The 16,285-nt window shown below is 49.0% G+C and overlaps 1 protein-coding gene across 8 annotated transcripts in view; it reads left to right on the top strand.

Annotated features, from left to right (window-relative positions):
• vps13b (vacuolar protein sorting 13 homolog B) overlaps positions 1-16,285 on the top strand; it is a 331,160-nt gene that overhangs the window by 53,728 nt on the left and 261,147 nt on the right. For all 8 annotated transcript variants that reach the window (XR_003978469.1, XM_030370003.1, XM_030370004.1 and 5 more), the window contains exon 17: positions 12,077-12,261. Coding sequence is in view for 7 of the 8 variants with exons in the window: in XM_030370003.1 (XP_030225863.1) it covers positions 12,077-12,261 (185 nt within the window). In the remaining variant the exon portion in view is untranslated. The remainder of the gene's footprint in view (positions 1-12,076; positions 12,262-16,285) is intronic.

The raw sequence follows: 16,285 nt of genomic DNA, 5'->3' as shown, positions 1-16,285 counted from the left end.
AACGCTTAGTGGCATTGTGGTCTGAAGAAAGAAGCCGTGGGCCTCTCCAGTTGCCTTTTTAGTCGACAGTAGCTTTGTTATGCAGATTCCCAGATCAGCTTTTCCATTACCAAAGCTAGCCGTGGACGTATCTGCCCCAGTGCCTCGTATTAGAAGTGAGCAGTGACTGACAGCAGAGAAGGGAAGCTGGAAGCAGCGAAGGGGCTGATGTCATACGCACACATACATAGTGCATGCACACAGGCCCCCGTCCAAGCCCCTCTCTCTCTCTCTCTCTCTCTCTCTCTCTCCATCTCTGTTTTCCCTCTTCATGTCTACCACGCTCCCTTGTTCTCCATAAAACAATCAGTCGCAGGCACACACCGCCATGTCTGCACACATATTTCTTCAGCGTGCACGGGCGAATAAACGCGCGGAACGGAGGAACACCAGAGCACACGCCTGCGTGTATTCAGTGCAGCCGGCCAACTAGGCTGCCAGGTGGTCATAGGGGGGAATTAGAGGAGCCTGTGGCGTCCGTGAAGACCCAGCACCTCTCCTGATGAGTTGGCCCACAGCGCACGGCTCATATTCCTCCCAGCCCCTGCCACATAGGCCCCTGTCTCTCACTGTGGGCAACAAGGGGCTCTCTGAGGAGAAAATACACTGTTTCGACATCCTCTCTCTGCCAGCCTTGGCTCCGCATTGCGTGTTTGGTGATGTCTGCAAGGCCTTGGATGGATCCAATTAGGGGGAAATTTCTTCCTGTTCCCTGCTCGCAAGTGAATTGAATGTATAAGAAACGGTAATTGTTTTCTAGGCAAACTTATTCCCCAGCTCTGTAATTCCCAAACTTGTTTCTCTGAAAAATAGGAATCGTGCTGCAACATTGCCTTTCCAATATAATTAAGATGTGTGTTATTGTGTGGATAATGACAGTTTTCCAAGTTCTTACTTATTACGGTTATTTATCTGAAACCTAACCCATATTTTTGGGTTTATTATTGAATTAGCCCTGACTAACTTCAAAATGAATTAATGCCAATTCATTTGCTCTTAATTCGATTACCAGGATTATCTTGGTTTCAAAATAATTAATCAGTTACCTTAAATAACAAAACAGTGTCATTTGGTCCTGGTAGTCATGACAACACAAAGTTGATATCCTACTCTCTAACCCATTGCTATTGTATTCAGACAAGGCCACAGCTAATGTGTAACTACAAGGAACTGTTAGTCTTTGTTAAACAGTAAACTACTTCCATATAGTCATTGTGGTTGGATGGATGGCCTCTGGTATGCCACTGGCAGCTATGAACATTAAAATGCTTATTTTCCTTTAGCCGTTTCAAAGCCTTTTTTGGATTTATTGTTTGTGTGTGTGTGTGTGTGTATATATATATATATAATATTTAACTTTCGGGCAAACGCATTGCAGTATGGAGTCGCACTTTCTGTATGTTACTAAGTGTACGGTAATAGGTGGGACTAAATTCACTAAGCATTGCAATTTGCACCCTTCTCTATGCACTAGGCTACTACCATTTGCTAACCTGAAACAGGGGTCGGTGAGCAGAGAAAGCGCTGTTAAGTGAACTTTCACTCCCAGTAAATTAGAGCTGCAGCTGAGAAATATCAGACTCTACTTATCCCTAATGAAAGGCCCCGTATGGGACCGCCAACTTCACAGGCCCTCTGACAGGGAGTCACAATTGGCCTGGCTGTTAAACCTGTTAGCCCAGGGAAAATGGGTGCCTGCATGAGCGAGGGGGTGACGCAAGGGAAGTGGCAGAAGGAACGCAAGGGGGGGAGGATGTGGATTTTGCCACCTGCAATGACCCCCCACTTACTCCCCCGAAAGCCACACACACACACACACACACACACACACACACACACACACACACACACACACACACACACACACACACACACACACTTCCTCGCTAATGTACTTCATGCAAGGCCACCTGACAGCAGCAGCACATGGGGGCGGGTCAAGGCAGGGGCCCGCCATCAACCCGGGAAACCAAAGGCAGCCCGGTGTGGTTTGTCGCTTTGCAGGCCATAATTCAGCCCCGTGCTCGCTTTTATGTGGCGTTTTTAGCAGCCCCTGTCCCTGGCTCAGCTATTTCTGAGGGGCTCATTTTGCGTTGCACGCAGCACTACAGGTGCACGTTATATAGCCTCAACTGGCTTACCAGTCCGCCAACGTTTCTGGAGTGAAAGGAATGTTGGTTTTCCCTTGGTATCCGAGTCTAAGTCCCATGCTTTTACATTATCAATAGGTTTTAAGCACTGTCTGACATCTATTTTTATGCGAGGTGGAGAAGTCCATTACTACGTCTGGACCTGCTGTCTAGACTCCAGATTGGCTCACGTTGTGATTTATGGAGGTCGCTTGATACATCTGAGGCATGAGGCTTCTGGCATGATTGTAATGCCTCATTACCCCCATTCATAGTTAGCCATTGCTTGTTGCTTCTGGTCTATGTCTCCCAGCACGGCCAGAAACATCAGGGCAAACTCTTCCTATGTCCAGCAATAGAGAGTTATTCGTATGGAGGGACAGAGGGAAGGTTTTTAAACCTTGTTCACCATCGGTTTATGCATTAAGTTAGTCTTGCTTTCCTTGAATCTTGCGTCCTCTATCTTCCCTGGTGATGCTGTATCAAGGACTTATTTGCCTTTACATTTTTTCAACCCAGTCATCGTGGCTGCACAATGACAACGTATAATGCCTCAAGTGCACTGCAGTGGTACCCATGACGAGCATCAGGCAAGCGGAGTCCCAGCCAACCACCGCCCCGAACGCAGTGCCCGTCAACTGAGCTATCATAGCATAATGAGGTCATCACGTGTATTACTCATCAGTGGCTCAGCAGAGCTCTTGTTCTGGTGGGATTAAAATGACTGAGAGAGCTATTATGGTGGGGGATAATTAAATGACCCTAAATCAACATGTGGTTCCTGTGGTCATGCTCTACATTGACTCGCGGTCTGGGGGCCAGGAGAGCCACGGCGTGTTCATTTAGTCAAACACGACACGAGAACACGACCCTCCTCTTTGACTTGATGAATAGGAGGGACAGGGGCGTCCGGGGGGGGCTGGGGGCTGGGGACCTCTCAGGAACACGACGGCATATGATCAAACTCGAGGGACGCGGAGGGAACGCATTGCTGCAACAAGTAGACCATACAGTCTGTAGTTACAGGTGTGTATTAAATGCCTGGAAGGACATATGATGTAATGTTGTTCCACTTTGCACATCGAAGCACAGGAGCACCAGGGATTGTGAGCTGCGAGGTACAACATCATATTCCGTGTGGCACAGTCTATAAAGTGTTTTGGCCGAGTCCCGGCGTGCATTGGTTTTATTTTTCTGAGCTGCTACATCTGGTGTCAGACAGTTTTATTTGGTTCTATGGCCGTCGGAGATCAATGGACTTATTGAGGAGCCTCATGAGGAGGAAATGGCGTCAGCCAGTGAGCAACTTGTGCCCTTGCTGATGGAGGGCTCGGTGCCGTAGGGGGCTCGGGTACCTTTTGATATTCATGTGCTGGGTAGGCTTGAGGCTTGGGTCTGTCACCCATAAGGTTGGGAGGGCAGGGCTGCAACCCCACATTCCGGAAAAATAATGAGAAACCATAATATGATGGACGTTCTTATGATGTAGCAGTAGCCTCAAATATTGTTTCTCCAGAGGTTCCTTTTGAGGGGGTGCACCCCCTAGATCCAACTCAATGTTCTTGGGGTCTGTTTACTTCTCCTTCCCAGTCGTCAAACTGACATGACTCCCTGGTTAATAACATTTTGGTGGAAAAAACAAACAAAGCTGGAGCTTATGCGTGTTCCTCATTGTTCCAATGTGGACAGAAACGATGTAAATAGTGCTGTATGGAGATGACATGGTTGTAATTATTCAGTAACTCACATTTCAGGCTCCGCTGGAGCCCTGATAGCGGACGCAGGAGCAGCTGGAGATGTTTTCCCTCCCCGCTGAAAGACTCTATTAAAGCCCAGACCGGTCGACCGAGGACTCCCAGTAGGAGGGAGGGAAAACAGTTGGAAATGGGGAAGGACAGGAGGATTATCAGCTCTGGGTGGATTATCATCAACTGTCCCTTTCACCTCTCTCATTCCTCACCAGCTCTGACAAGATATGGGGGCTGAACTCCCCCGGCGACGCTGTGCAGAACCACCGTGCTCGGGCATTCTTTTGGTTTCCTTGCGTTTCACAAGTTCCATTGGGTTAATACATCTCTTTTAAAAATAACCACATTCTCTTCCAATGACCTGTACTTGGACATGTATCGACTGTGTGTCAGTCAGGGCTGAGAAAACACTGCAGTGAAGGTATGCGGCAGAGCTGATGAGATATTGGATCGGCGGTCCCTGGGCAGAGGTTGCTTATGTATGTGTGGCCATATATGGAACCGCAGGGCCTTCACACAGCTGGACACACTAGACCGCAGCAGGAAGACACACACACACACACACACACACACACACACACACACACACACACACACACACACACCCCCCTTGATGTGTTTTCCTTTAACGCCTGATGGACCACATCATGGACCATTTTATCGCCTAGCGGTTTGCAGCTGTCTGCGCAACTTGATTAAAACATTTATTTTAGTAATCCCTGTGTAATGAACGCTTCTCCTGAGAACAGATTGTGTGTGTGTGTGTGTGTGTGTGTGTGTGTGTGTGTGTGTGTGTGTGTGTGTGTGTGTGTGTGTGTGTGTGTGTGTGTGTGTGTGTGTGTGTGTGTGTGTGTGTGTGTGAGTGAGTATCCGTGTGTTTTTATATGAAGAATTAACTTCTTTGAAGAGTGCGAGCTGTTCAGGACCGATGATTGAGAAATGCACACATGGGCCACCTTTGACCCCAAGTGCACTGCGAAAGTCAGAGTTCTCTATACAAATTCTAAAACTCTGCCTTCTATCTAAACTCAGAACCCTGTCTGACATCGTCAGCAAGGGCACAGACCCATTGAGAATTTTGACCAACTCAGCATATGAATACTTTTGGGGAAATAATTCAACTAAAACGCAACAAGATGTCTTCTTTATAAAATGACCCTGTATAGGAAACCCGTTTCGTCATCCTTGTTTCTATGATGGTGAAGGCAATTTTGCTGACACCACGGCCAGGATTTCTCTATCATTGGCTCCTCTGTGGCATTAATTATAGTATTCCTTGAGCCAGTATCTTGTTCCAATGAAACTAGACAGAACAAGTGGCTTGCTAGGAAAGTGCAAAGCGGAAAGCGGAGATGTATGAAATCCGAAGGTGCGATCCGTTTTTCGCCGTGAGGTGGTTGCTTCAGATGCAAGTCTTAATTTCAAACCGACCAAAACATGCAGTGATTCCGGCTAATCGATCTTAATTAATATCTAAAAGTGAAGTGACATGTGAACGGCGTCCCTCCCAAGACGGCCAGCGAGGTGTTATTGTTCGGCGTGGAGAGCCGGCCACGCTGATTTACTGCGTGTGTTTCTTCAAGGCATTTTAAAAGCAGCTTTTGGACTTTTCAGTTTTTTTACGGCGAGGCTTTGGGAGACACTGTAGAGGGTCTTTTGTAGCGAGATAAAAGAGGCCAGCACGGAGCAGCCTATAACTCAGTGTGGTTATTTGGAGGGGGGGGTCACTGACCTTAGCTTTGGGAGATGGGGAATTCTACAATCCCTCAAATCAATCTGCACCAGAGAGGGGGAGAGTGGGCAGGGGGTGGAGCCTGTCAATTTATGCCCTTCCCTCTACTTCTAGGGACATCTCATCTCGAGATGTCCTACAAAAGGATAAGGCAGAGGCGGGGTGTTTTGGAGTACATTTTGAGACTGTTTGTATTGGTTAATTAAGGTGAAGAGTGTGACAGTGAAGGATTTGTAGAACCTTTTCCAGATAAGCTATCTCTGGTCCCAAGACGGTGGCTATCTATCCCATCTATTGGACAAATATGTCACAAAATAATGGACGACTTGTTGTCGACTTTGTAAATAAGTGCAGATAAGTAGAATAAACACAAGAGAAAGTACGAATTTCGTGGTAGCCGTCACAGCCTACTTTTTTTTTGTTATTCTTTTTTTCTCTTTTTTTTTTCTGTTTTACCTATATTATCTGCTTGAGCACTTCCATTATGTTTGTTCAGTTAGAAACCAGTTTTTTAGTGCATTTGGAACTTTTTGTTCAACTGCCATTATGGACAAAATCCACCTGTGTCAGATGTGTGTGCTCCTTCTCTGTCTTTCTCTCTTTCCCTAGCTGTGTCTCTCCTTCTTTCACTTTCCCTAGCTGTTCTCTCCCTCTGTTTTACTTTCTCTAGCTTGTTCTCTCCCTCTTTCTCTTTCACTAGCTTCTTCTCTCCCACTCTTTTTCTACCTCTTTTTTTCTCCAGCTCTCTCATCCTCGCGTTCTCTTACTCTTTCTCTAGCTCTCTACCTCCCTTTCAATCTCTCTCTGTCTCCCTCCCTCTCTCTCTCCGTGTCCCTCTCCCTCTCTAGTTTATTGACGGGTGCAACACCTTGTTGCTGCACATCACCCATCATCCACCGGCGCCGACCCTGCCGGTCCCGGCATTATTTGGAAATAGTGAGTGAATTCAGCGTCAGTACTGTACAGGATATGAGTAATACCAAGAAAGAAAAGTCTCTCCAAAATGGCCCCAGGTTTCAAGCTTTGCATTTTGGGACACTGTGTAAACCATTAAAGCCAGCTGCTCCCGGTGATATTCCTCCGGTCGTGGCAAGGTGCTGATTTTAAAAGAATAAGCCGCTGTTCCTGGGGCCACACGTGTTCTGGAGGCCCCAGAGTCCCGGCATAAAAGTTGACCTCACGCCAGCTTTTCTATTTAGTTCCTGCGCTGGGTGCATATGCTTCAGAGGGAACACACACGCACACAGATATATATAAATATATATGCGCGCACAACCAGGCCGACAAAGATACACGTACACATACATGCCTGTGTCACTTGTGTGTGTACAGACACACACGCCGACCGCACTCCTGTTTTAATTAGGCCACATGTATTTTAGTCCTTGCAAGTACTGTGACCGGCCAGCTTTGCCATTTCTGAAGTTGAACTGGAATTTTTCCAGATACCGATGTCGGGGTGTGGCAGCCGGCCTCTTAATCCCTGCACCTTTGTTAGTCTCCAAAACAATCTTTTATTTACTGCATTTCTGAAGTGTTAATGCATTGCATTGTGTTATTTAAACCATTCCTCTTTATTGTGATACTTTTCCTTTATTTTGTCAGATACACAGGCAGACACACAAGACACACACACGTGCGTGAGCGCACATACAACACATGCACACTGTGGCTAATTATTCTTAAATTATAGGTTGTTAGACTAGGTTGGTGGCTGGCACGCCCGCCAGAGCTGCCCAGGCATGATTACTGCTTCCAACTGTGGTCTGGCCCAGCAATCTTCTGCTTGCATGTGTGTGTGCTCGTGCATGGACAGTGTTCTAAACCCAATGCAATTGGCTTCTGTGTGTGTGTGTGTGTGTGTGTGTGTGTGTGTGTGTGTGTCTTTTGAGGTACGGACCGATTTGAGTGCGTGCGTGACATGTATTTTGGTGTGTTACGGTATGTGTCTGTTGCCCCTGTAAAGCAGCGATCGCAGTGCGAGCCCCAGCTGTATTTGTCTAAATATAGACTTGACCACAGGCACATCAGACCAACTGATTAGCCTGAGAACCAGCGGTCCAAATGGGTCTCATCTAAAAGGCTATAGTTTGGATTTTCCCAGTGGTTTAAACAGAGTTCCTGCTCTTGATCAATCTCCTCACAACAAAGTCAACCTCTTAATTTAGATGCTTGTTCATGACCTCTATTTACGTGCTACTGTTTTACTACTGTACTCCCACTGCACCGCTACTGTTGTTTATACACTCTAACAAGTTGTGTGCATCCGCATGCAAAAATTACAGTGAAGACATGGCAGGCAGCCAAACGCAGATAACCTTGTAGGCCGGTCCTGAACAAGGTCTATTCGAGGAACCTGCTTATATGTTTACCATCTGCCAGTTTATCGGTAAGGCTCATCACTGAAGCCCAAAGTCTCGGACGCGGGATAATGTTTTAGCGTTTTCACATCCAAAAAGGACAACAGAGTCATATCTGAGGCGAGCTAAAACACAAAGCCCCACTAAGTTCGTGCTCTGTGTACTTTGCGGCAGTAAAACAATCAAAATGTATTCTGTATATGCTTTGGGCATAAGTGTACCTTTTTGTATAACGTTTTTTCAGCCCTGAATAGAGTCTCACAATGCATGCCGGTCTCCGGGGCCCAGCTACCAGTAGTAAAGTCGGGGCAACCGCCGGTTAATCTGTCTTGTCTAATTGACTGTAGTAGCAAGCCGGTCAGCCAACTGGCTATTGCTGGCGTGGGTTTTAACCCTCCATCACTCAGTCACAGCGGCAGCAAGGGACAGCTTGGGAAATGAGGCCTAATGTTGTTGAAATTCACCAGAGGAAAACATTGTTGCTCCTTGAAATTGAAACACCTAATTTTTCATTGCTCTCAAACAAATTTAGAGGTTCTGCGAGCGGGCCTCCCGGCGGCCCCCGTGTTTTAATGAAAAACTGATTGACTCCGAGGACCCCTGTGAGGTCAGACCCCTCCTTTGGATAGATTCAGCCAATCGCAGGTCTAGGAGAGCGGCTTCTGGAGCGGACAAGCTGGACTGGGCCTGCTTACCGTAGTTCCCGTTCACCGAGGGCAGCATTATGTTTTAATTGGTCCGGCTCCCAGCGGTACCGACTTCATTTGTAACATGGACTCTCCATGTGGAAGGTTAAGGAGCCGTGCCTGTGTTTTCAGTTATTTGTTCCTCCGTTACTGCGGAACGCTGCACTCTGCCCTTCATAATGTATGGTTTCAGTATATTTCCACCCCCCCCCCCCCCCAACATGCAAAACCCTTTTACGCTACAACGTGGCATAAAATACAATCCATAGTCGCGTCATCATTTATACCAGAGCAGCGTTTAACTAATGCATTAAACACGTCTTCTCAAGGCACATTCCCTGCCTCTTTTCGCCATGCCTGCGGGGGGAGACTGGTAGCGGCGCTTGCCAGAAAGCTGCTTACCATCCCGCGCTGTGGGAAAACACCGAGTCGTGCCAGCCGCTTAATAAAACCCCACACAAGTGTCTGGATGTCCTCGCGTCCCCCAGCACCGCATCCCCCCCCCCCCCCCCCGCCGCCTTACTCGGAGCGCCCTAACGAGCGGTCCTGCTTCTCATTTAGCTCCCAGTACCAGTTGTTGTTCGCGATGAATTGGGGAGTAATATAATAAAAACAGGTGCATAATTAAAAGTTTTAGATGACCGCATGCACATGACGGCCCTCCTGAAAAGCCGTAAACAGCGGAATAAGCCAACAAACTTTCATCCTCTGCCAGTGTTGCCATTGAAGTGGCCGTTCCCAGCACATTTGCTTCGCACATGGATACATTGTTGTTCCCGGCCCCCTTTTTAGTTGAGAAGCGACCGGTTGCTTGACTACATGCACTGGCTTGTGCACGTCGGGCAACTGCACGCACGCACATTTGCGCGCAAGCGCACACATTTGCACACACGCACGCACACACACACGTACACACACACGCACATGCGCACACACACACGCACATGCGCACACACACAGAAACACACTTACGCGTGCGTACACACACACACAGTCACTTTTGTACACACATGGGCATTCAGGTTGTGTGGGTAGCATGCAGCTGTAATTATATTGTTAAATGGAGGGGCATGGGATGCAGTTGTTGGCAGTGGTACCTCATGCATCTCATGCTGCCAGGGAATTTAAAATGTATACATTACACTGTCAAGGTAAACCCATTGAACCTGATGGGGTTGCAATATCTTATTATGCTTTTTTTCTCTTTGTCCCCCTCATGTTCCAACCTACCTCTACATTTTACCCTTTTCCCTCCTCTCCCCTCTCTGCCTATGGAAATCCCCCCCCGAGCCATCAGGCAGTTAAGCATACTTGGCCTGTGTGGAGCAGGCAGCTCATGTCGACGCCACCCAGTAGTAGAAGAAAGGGAAAGATAAAGAGAAGGAGAGAGAGAGGCCCTCGGAGAGGGAGAGAGAGAGAGGGAGAGAGAGAGAGAATGAGAGAGAGGGACTTGGGGAGCGAAGGTGGGTGGGGTGTGAAGCTGGGGACTTAAACGATTGCAGAGCCGCAGAATGGTGGATGGGGTGGCAGGGTGCAGACCCATCATAACGTAGCCCAATCTCCGAACTGGGCACCACAGCCTGCCGCAGTGCATGTGCGACGAAATGGGCTGCGACCCGCGTTCCTGAAGCGCCGTAGCCACCGCGAGAATTAGTCACGGTTCTGCTATGCACAGGACAAGGTACTGCCCGCGCTTCCATTACGATATGCAGTCCAGAGCGGCCCCTCACACAAGCCAATGTCCACAAGCGTTCACAGAGAGAAAGGGAGAGAATGGAGATGTGTATCTATGCACGTGGCACTGCCAGCCCTCAGAAACCTGGCCGGAGGAAACACAGAGAGAGGAAACCGCAGGATAGGAACCAAAAGGGCTTGTTTTGCAGTGTTTGGACCAGGCTCCCTAGGTGTTTTTCCACAGAAGAGAGGTTGTTGGGGACACAGTGGATGGGAGAAGGGGGGGGGGCAGTGGTGGCAAGGGGCATGAAGGGAACAGAAGATGATGGATAAAGAAGAAAAGTTCCTGGACACATCAGCCCTGGCTGATGTGAGTGTGTGTTTCTGTGGCTCACACATGGCCTTGCGTGTTGGATTCCTCTCCCTTCTTTTGTTGTGTGTGTGTCGGTGTGTGTGGGTCACAGTTGAGGGATTCCCTCCTCCTGGCTGATGTCATGGACAGGGTGCTCTGAACTGCCAGCTGTCAGTGTCAAGCACAGGAGCCATGACTTCACAGTCTGGAGACCAAGGGGCTCCTAAGGCCTCATTCAGGGTTTTGATGAGCTGTGTGTGTGTGTGTGTGTGTGTGTGTGTGTGTGTGTGTGTGTGTGTGTGTGTGTGTGTGTGTGTGTGTGTGTGTGTGTGTGTGTGTGTGTGTGTGTGTGTGTGTGTGTGTGTGTGTGTGTGTGTGATTGGTTCTTGAGTAAGTGGAGAGAGGGAGTCGGTGAAAAGGATACGAGAAAATGGGCTGAACAATTGATTGAAAAAAAGACAAAAAATGAAAAAGTTCTTCAACGTGTGTGCACCCATGCACGTCAGGTGATAAATGAGCGTGCGGTCCGTTGAGATTCTGATGGACATAGGCCTGGAGGACCCTTTACTGTTACCTCATCTACCCCCGTCCCCCAAAATGCTGCTGAGCCCATCAGCCTGTCTCCAACACACACACACACACACACACACACACACACACACACACACACACACACACACACACACACACACACACACACACACACACACACACACACACACACACACACACACACACACACACACACATCGCCGGTCAGTACCTCGAGACACCCCCTGACACACACACTCACCGAAACTCTCTCCTCTCAGTTGTGAGGAACACTTGCTCTCCCACACACAGGCCCGGAGACGGATGGAAGGGTAAATGTGTTTGGATTCCTCCCAGTGTCGGGTTCCTGGGCTCTGCACCTCTTCACATAAATCATCATCACAGCCCAGACGCAGGCGATACGTGAGCGGGGGAGGCCATAGGGCGCCTACCTGCCAAGTAACCAAGGAAGGCTTGTCCCTCAAGCGCCCTGCGCCTTTCATTGAAATGATCCAACGTGCACTTATCTGCCCCAACCTCTGTGTTTTGCTGTGCTATGGACGGATCCTTGGAAGATCCGAACAGTTCAGCTATCCGCCAGTGTCCGTTTACTCCCCTTCTCTTTCGACCCACGTGTAAGGTCTTTTATTTTTTTGATAATGCCATCGCAACTTTCCTTGCGCTCGTTCATTTTGCATTACACAACCCTATCTCTGCCTATGTATCTAGGTTCCCTCGGCCTGTCCATTAGGGTGCTCATCTTTTAATCCAAACCCTGAATCTCTTCCCTTGTTTTCCCTTCCCCTCCCCCCTTCTCCCGGCCAGGACCAAGAGGTCTCCGGTGCCCACCACGGAGTGTATCTTTGAGCTCCCCCACTTCGCGGTGCAGGCCACCATGGCCCAGGCCCTGCTGCTGCAGGCGCTGTGCCAGAGCTGGACCCACAGCCTGGGCAACGGGACCCCGCAGGCGCTCAGCGAGGGTCTCCTCCAGCAGGTCTTCAGAGCACCAGGTAGGTCTCCATACAGTGTGTCCCCATGTCTATGTTTTCATTGGGTTAAGGGAGGGGGGGTCGGGTGGGTCAGTCAGTGAGTAGTGGCACAAATCAGACTTTAGAATAATAATAATCGGAAGAACGTGGCGATTCATTTTTATTTCGCTTTGTGTATCTTCGGACCAATTGTGTCAGGGATCTGTTGGAGCGTAATTGAAAACAAAACATCCTGTCCGGAAAGCAATGCTCGTAATCCATTCTCAGCAAAGAGTTACTCTTTCTCCGTAACTCAACAATGCACAACCCCCACTGTACAGTTGTTGGTTCCCTGCACAGGCCCTGTTCCGTCTTCACACAGAAGTTCTGCTATAAAATTGGACTACTGGGTCCAAGTGTAGTCATAGAGCAGCACATTGTTCAATCACTGAAGAGAATGAGACAAGGACGCTGGCTTGGCTGAGGCCTAACACAGATTGGAACACACCATCCGCCAGCCATCTTTGGAAGAGTGCCGTTGTCTGGGGGGAGGATATCACAGGGTTTGTGTGTCTGTGTTCATAATAACGAACATTTTTTCCCAACCTCTCCATAGGTACTCAACTATTCATAGTATCTTACTTCACATGCAGCTGAAACCTTTAAGAACATTATTCCAAACGGTAGAAGCATGTGCCATTTAACAGTCTAGTGCGTGCTTTTGAGCCATGTATGCTTTGCATCAAGTAGCAAACTCAATCATACATTTCATCTGTTCCCTCTTACTATATACTTTTAGATGTTATTGCAGTCATCAACATGGCTGTTTTATGGCAAACTCTTTTTCTTTGCATAAATTACATTTACTATGTTTGATTTTTTGTTTAGGTCTACATAAAGTCAAGCTTGTTCCTCGGTACCAATAACTTGTCAGTGTTGATATACGGACCTGGTTGGACCATAAAGAGATTGGCCTCAGTTATGAGAAGGTTTACAGTTGTTTCTCGTGGCTCTGCGCGTTGCGTGCCAACTTTTTCCTTTAGGACAACCCGGCAGCACTACGAGAGCAACGGGGAAGCATTGGCAGCAAAATGACCTACATATCCCCGCTCTGGGGCACAGGCTAATTGCAAACATTTCAAACATGGTCGGGTGTTTGTGATACACTTTCACATGCACCCCCGCGACGACATACACTCTCACAAACATGGCCCTCAGCAGGGGGTAGGGGGGCTTCCAGCCGAGGGAAATTAACTCTCAAGCTTTTTTTACGCTTAACGTCGCCACCGATGGTTGAACGGTCAAATAATAAAATTTGCCCCTTGTTAAAGACTTGAAGGGGGGAGGCTGTGTTCAATAAAACGGTAGCGTTTCTCATGACGGGAGCATCTGGCCTGTCCTCCAGAAGGCCCAGGGATTTTCCAACTCATTAGGATCATGTTGTTGGGGAGGCAGTCAACATTTAACTTCCCCTCCCGCCCCAGCCCCCGGCCAAGCCAACCCGGCTACCTTTTTTTGGCTTCTCCGCGGCCGCCAAATCTATGAAAGTGGTCTCCCGTGGAGCAAAGTCAAATATTCCTCTCCACTCGCTCCCCCGCTCTCTCTCCTCCCCCCCCCCCCCCCCCCTCTCTCTGCTCTTGGAAGGCCCTGTGAACAGCAGCAATGGAGAGAAACTCTTCTGGCACGAAGAGCTGCCCGCACTGGCGGGCTGGAGCCAGACAGCAGGGTGGAGTGATGCTGGGGGTTTTCGCCAGTCGTGTAGAGAAGGATGGGGAAGAGGTGATGTGTCGTGGAAGGGCCAGAGAGGAAAAAAGACTAAGAGAAGGGAAAAAAGGCAGAGATACTTCCTATGATACAACCAAAAATGCGGCTTGGGCTGTGTTATGTTTTGGAATTATGGCATTGCTCATAAGCCTCTCGAAAGATGTTAGCCTTCCTGTATCAATCTTGAACACGATCGTGTACTTCAGAGCAGAAGAGGTATGGAGTAAAAAGGTCATGATGGGAATGGAGGTCCGCACCCTGCACACCCACTTTAACCACATCGCATAGTTCTGGTTCTTGTGGTTGTGTCCACGCCGGCACGTCATGAGGGCCGTGGCTCACTTATTCCTGCTGGCTCTCGACCCTCGCAATCGCTCCTGGCCATTCCCGATCGCCCCTGGCTCTCCCCTCCCTTACCCTTACCCTTCCCTTTTCCTGTCGTTCTCGCTCTGTACTTTTCTCCCCTCTGCCGTAAAGCCCACTAAAGTCCTTGCCTCTTATTGAGATGTCTTCAAAGTCAATGGATATTAAACACCGGGGCTACATTGGGGTAATAAGTTTAACTGGCAACAGTTTGCCGGCCCGCAGGCATAGTGAAACGTTTTGGCCGATTCGGAGGTGGTCGCTCTACTACCCCCTCCGGTGTGACTTATTGGCCCACTCACTGCCACCGTTCCTGGCTATAAGTGTGGCTTGGAGCGCTCAGATCTGGAGCCAATGAGAGGGCAGTACCTTGACGTGCTTGGGAGTAGTGCGACACTGACCGCAATACATAACAACCGGTCCATTCTGTGGATGAAACTCTTTTTTGTAGGAAAACACACAAACAGAAAAGCGCGCACACATGCAGCACATACACGCCAAAGAACAGTGGAGCTGAGCAGTCAACATGGCGCACACGCAAGATTTGGCTGGCTATGAACATGTGCGTTCCCTCAGTGCTCTCTCGTCATCCCTCCCTCGGCTCTCCCTCCCCGTTTGATGTTGAGAAGGGGGCGGGTGGCCGTTTCAATACTAAAAGGTGTTTCATATCGAGGTCTAGCTGATAGCACAGATGGTCAGTGTCCTTCGCGGGGGAGACACTCGTGACTGCCCCTGCCATTCCCCTCTCCAGAGGAACCTTCCAAGCAGTTCAACGTGGAGGAGAGAAAGAACGCAAATAATGGAAGCAAGGAAAGAAAAGGGGGGAAAAAAAATCCCTTTTATAAAACCCTTTTTAATCTCAAGGTATTGACAGGCTGTTTGAAAAACATATTGGAACTAATCTCATGTTTTTTTTTTGTTTTCCCTCTCTTTCTTTCTCTCTGCTTTCCTTGGACGGGTGGACTTGGATAAAAGCAGTGTTTGGAGTTAAAGTCATTGCAGCTGACTGGAACTGATGGTCGCTATGGGCTGAGGGGCCCCCTCTCTCTCTCTCTCTCTCTCTCTCTCTCTCTCTCTCTCTCTCTCTCTCTCTCTCTCTCTCTCTCTCTCTCTCTCTCTCTCTCTCTCTCTTTCTCTTTCTCTATCTCTCTCTCTCTCCCACTCTCTCTCTCTCTCTCTCTCTCTCTCTCTCTCTCTCTCTCTCTCTCTCTCTCTCTCTCTCTCTCTCTCTCTCTCTCTCTCTCTCTCTCTCTCGTGCACACTCTCCCTCTCTCTCTCTTTCTCTCTCTAGTGCACACTCTCCCTCTCTCTCTCGCTGTAGAACGATTCAGTGGCAGCTACATCACAGACACCAGGGCGCACACACACACACACACACACACACACACACACACACACACACACACGACAGACACACATGAAGAAAGGCAGCCGTGTTTTGGCAGGGCTTGACGGGGGCCGATTGAGTGAAATCTGAAAACAAACCGTAAAATCTTATTTTCCCCCTGCCGAGTCAGACGCAGTCAGCCCCGCTGCCGTTAGCGCCGCAGCTCGGCTTGTCACGCAACCGTCTGACGGCGGGCAGCGCGCGGCCTGTAGCCCCGCGTGGCTGCAGTTAGCGGGGCCTGACGGGAGCGCTCCAGAGGCTCCTCCTGTGGTATGGTATAAATCCAGGTTCTGCCCTCCCTCCCTCCTTCCCTCCGTCCTTCAGAAGAGCTTCCAACAGTGTTGTGTTTTATTGGTTGGCGTTCGACAGACAACAGCATGTCAAACTTAATGCGTCTGGTTGTCTCATGAAAATTTAGAAAATGGACCGTTTGTGGGCGTGTCTGTCTGGTGTTCGGTGGGTGTGTGGGGGAGTGTTGGAGAGCTCACTGCAGGGACTGTGATGTCTGCCTAGCGCTGCTCTCAGACCACTTCCAACCTCAGCGACCTCACT

Source organism: Gadus morhua, chromosome 11 (genome assembly GCF_902167405.1).
Source record: "Gadus morhua chromosome 11, gadMor3.0, whole genome shotgun sequence".
NCBI classification, from domain to species: Eukaryota; Metazoa; Chordata; class Actinopteri; order Gadiformes; family Gadidae; genus Gadus; species Gadus morhua.
This window is presented reverse-complemented; position numbering and strand designations above follow the sequence as displayed.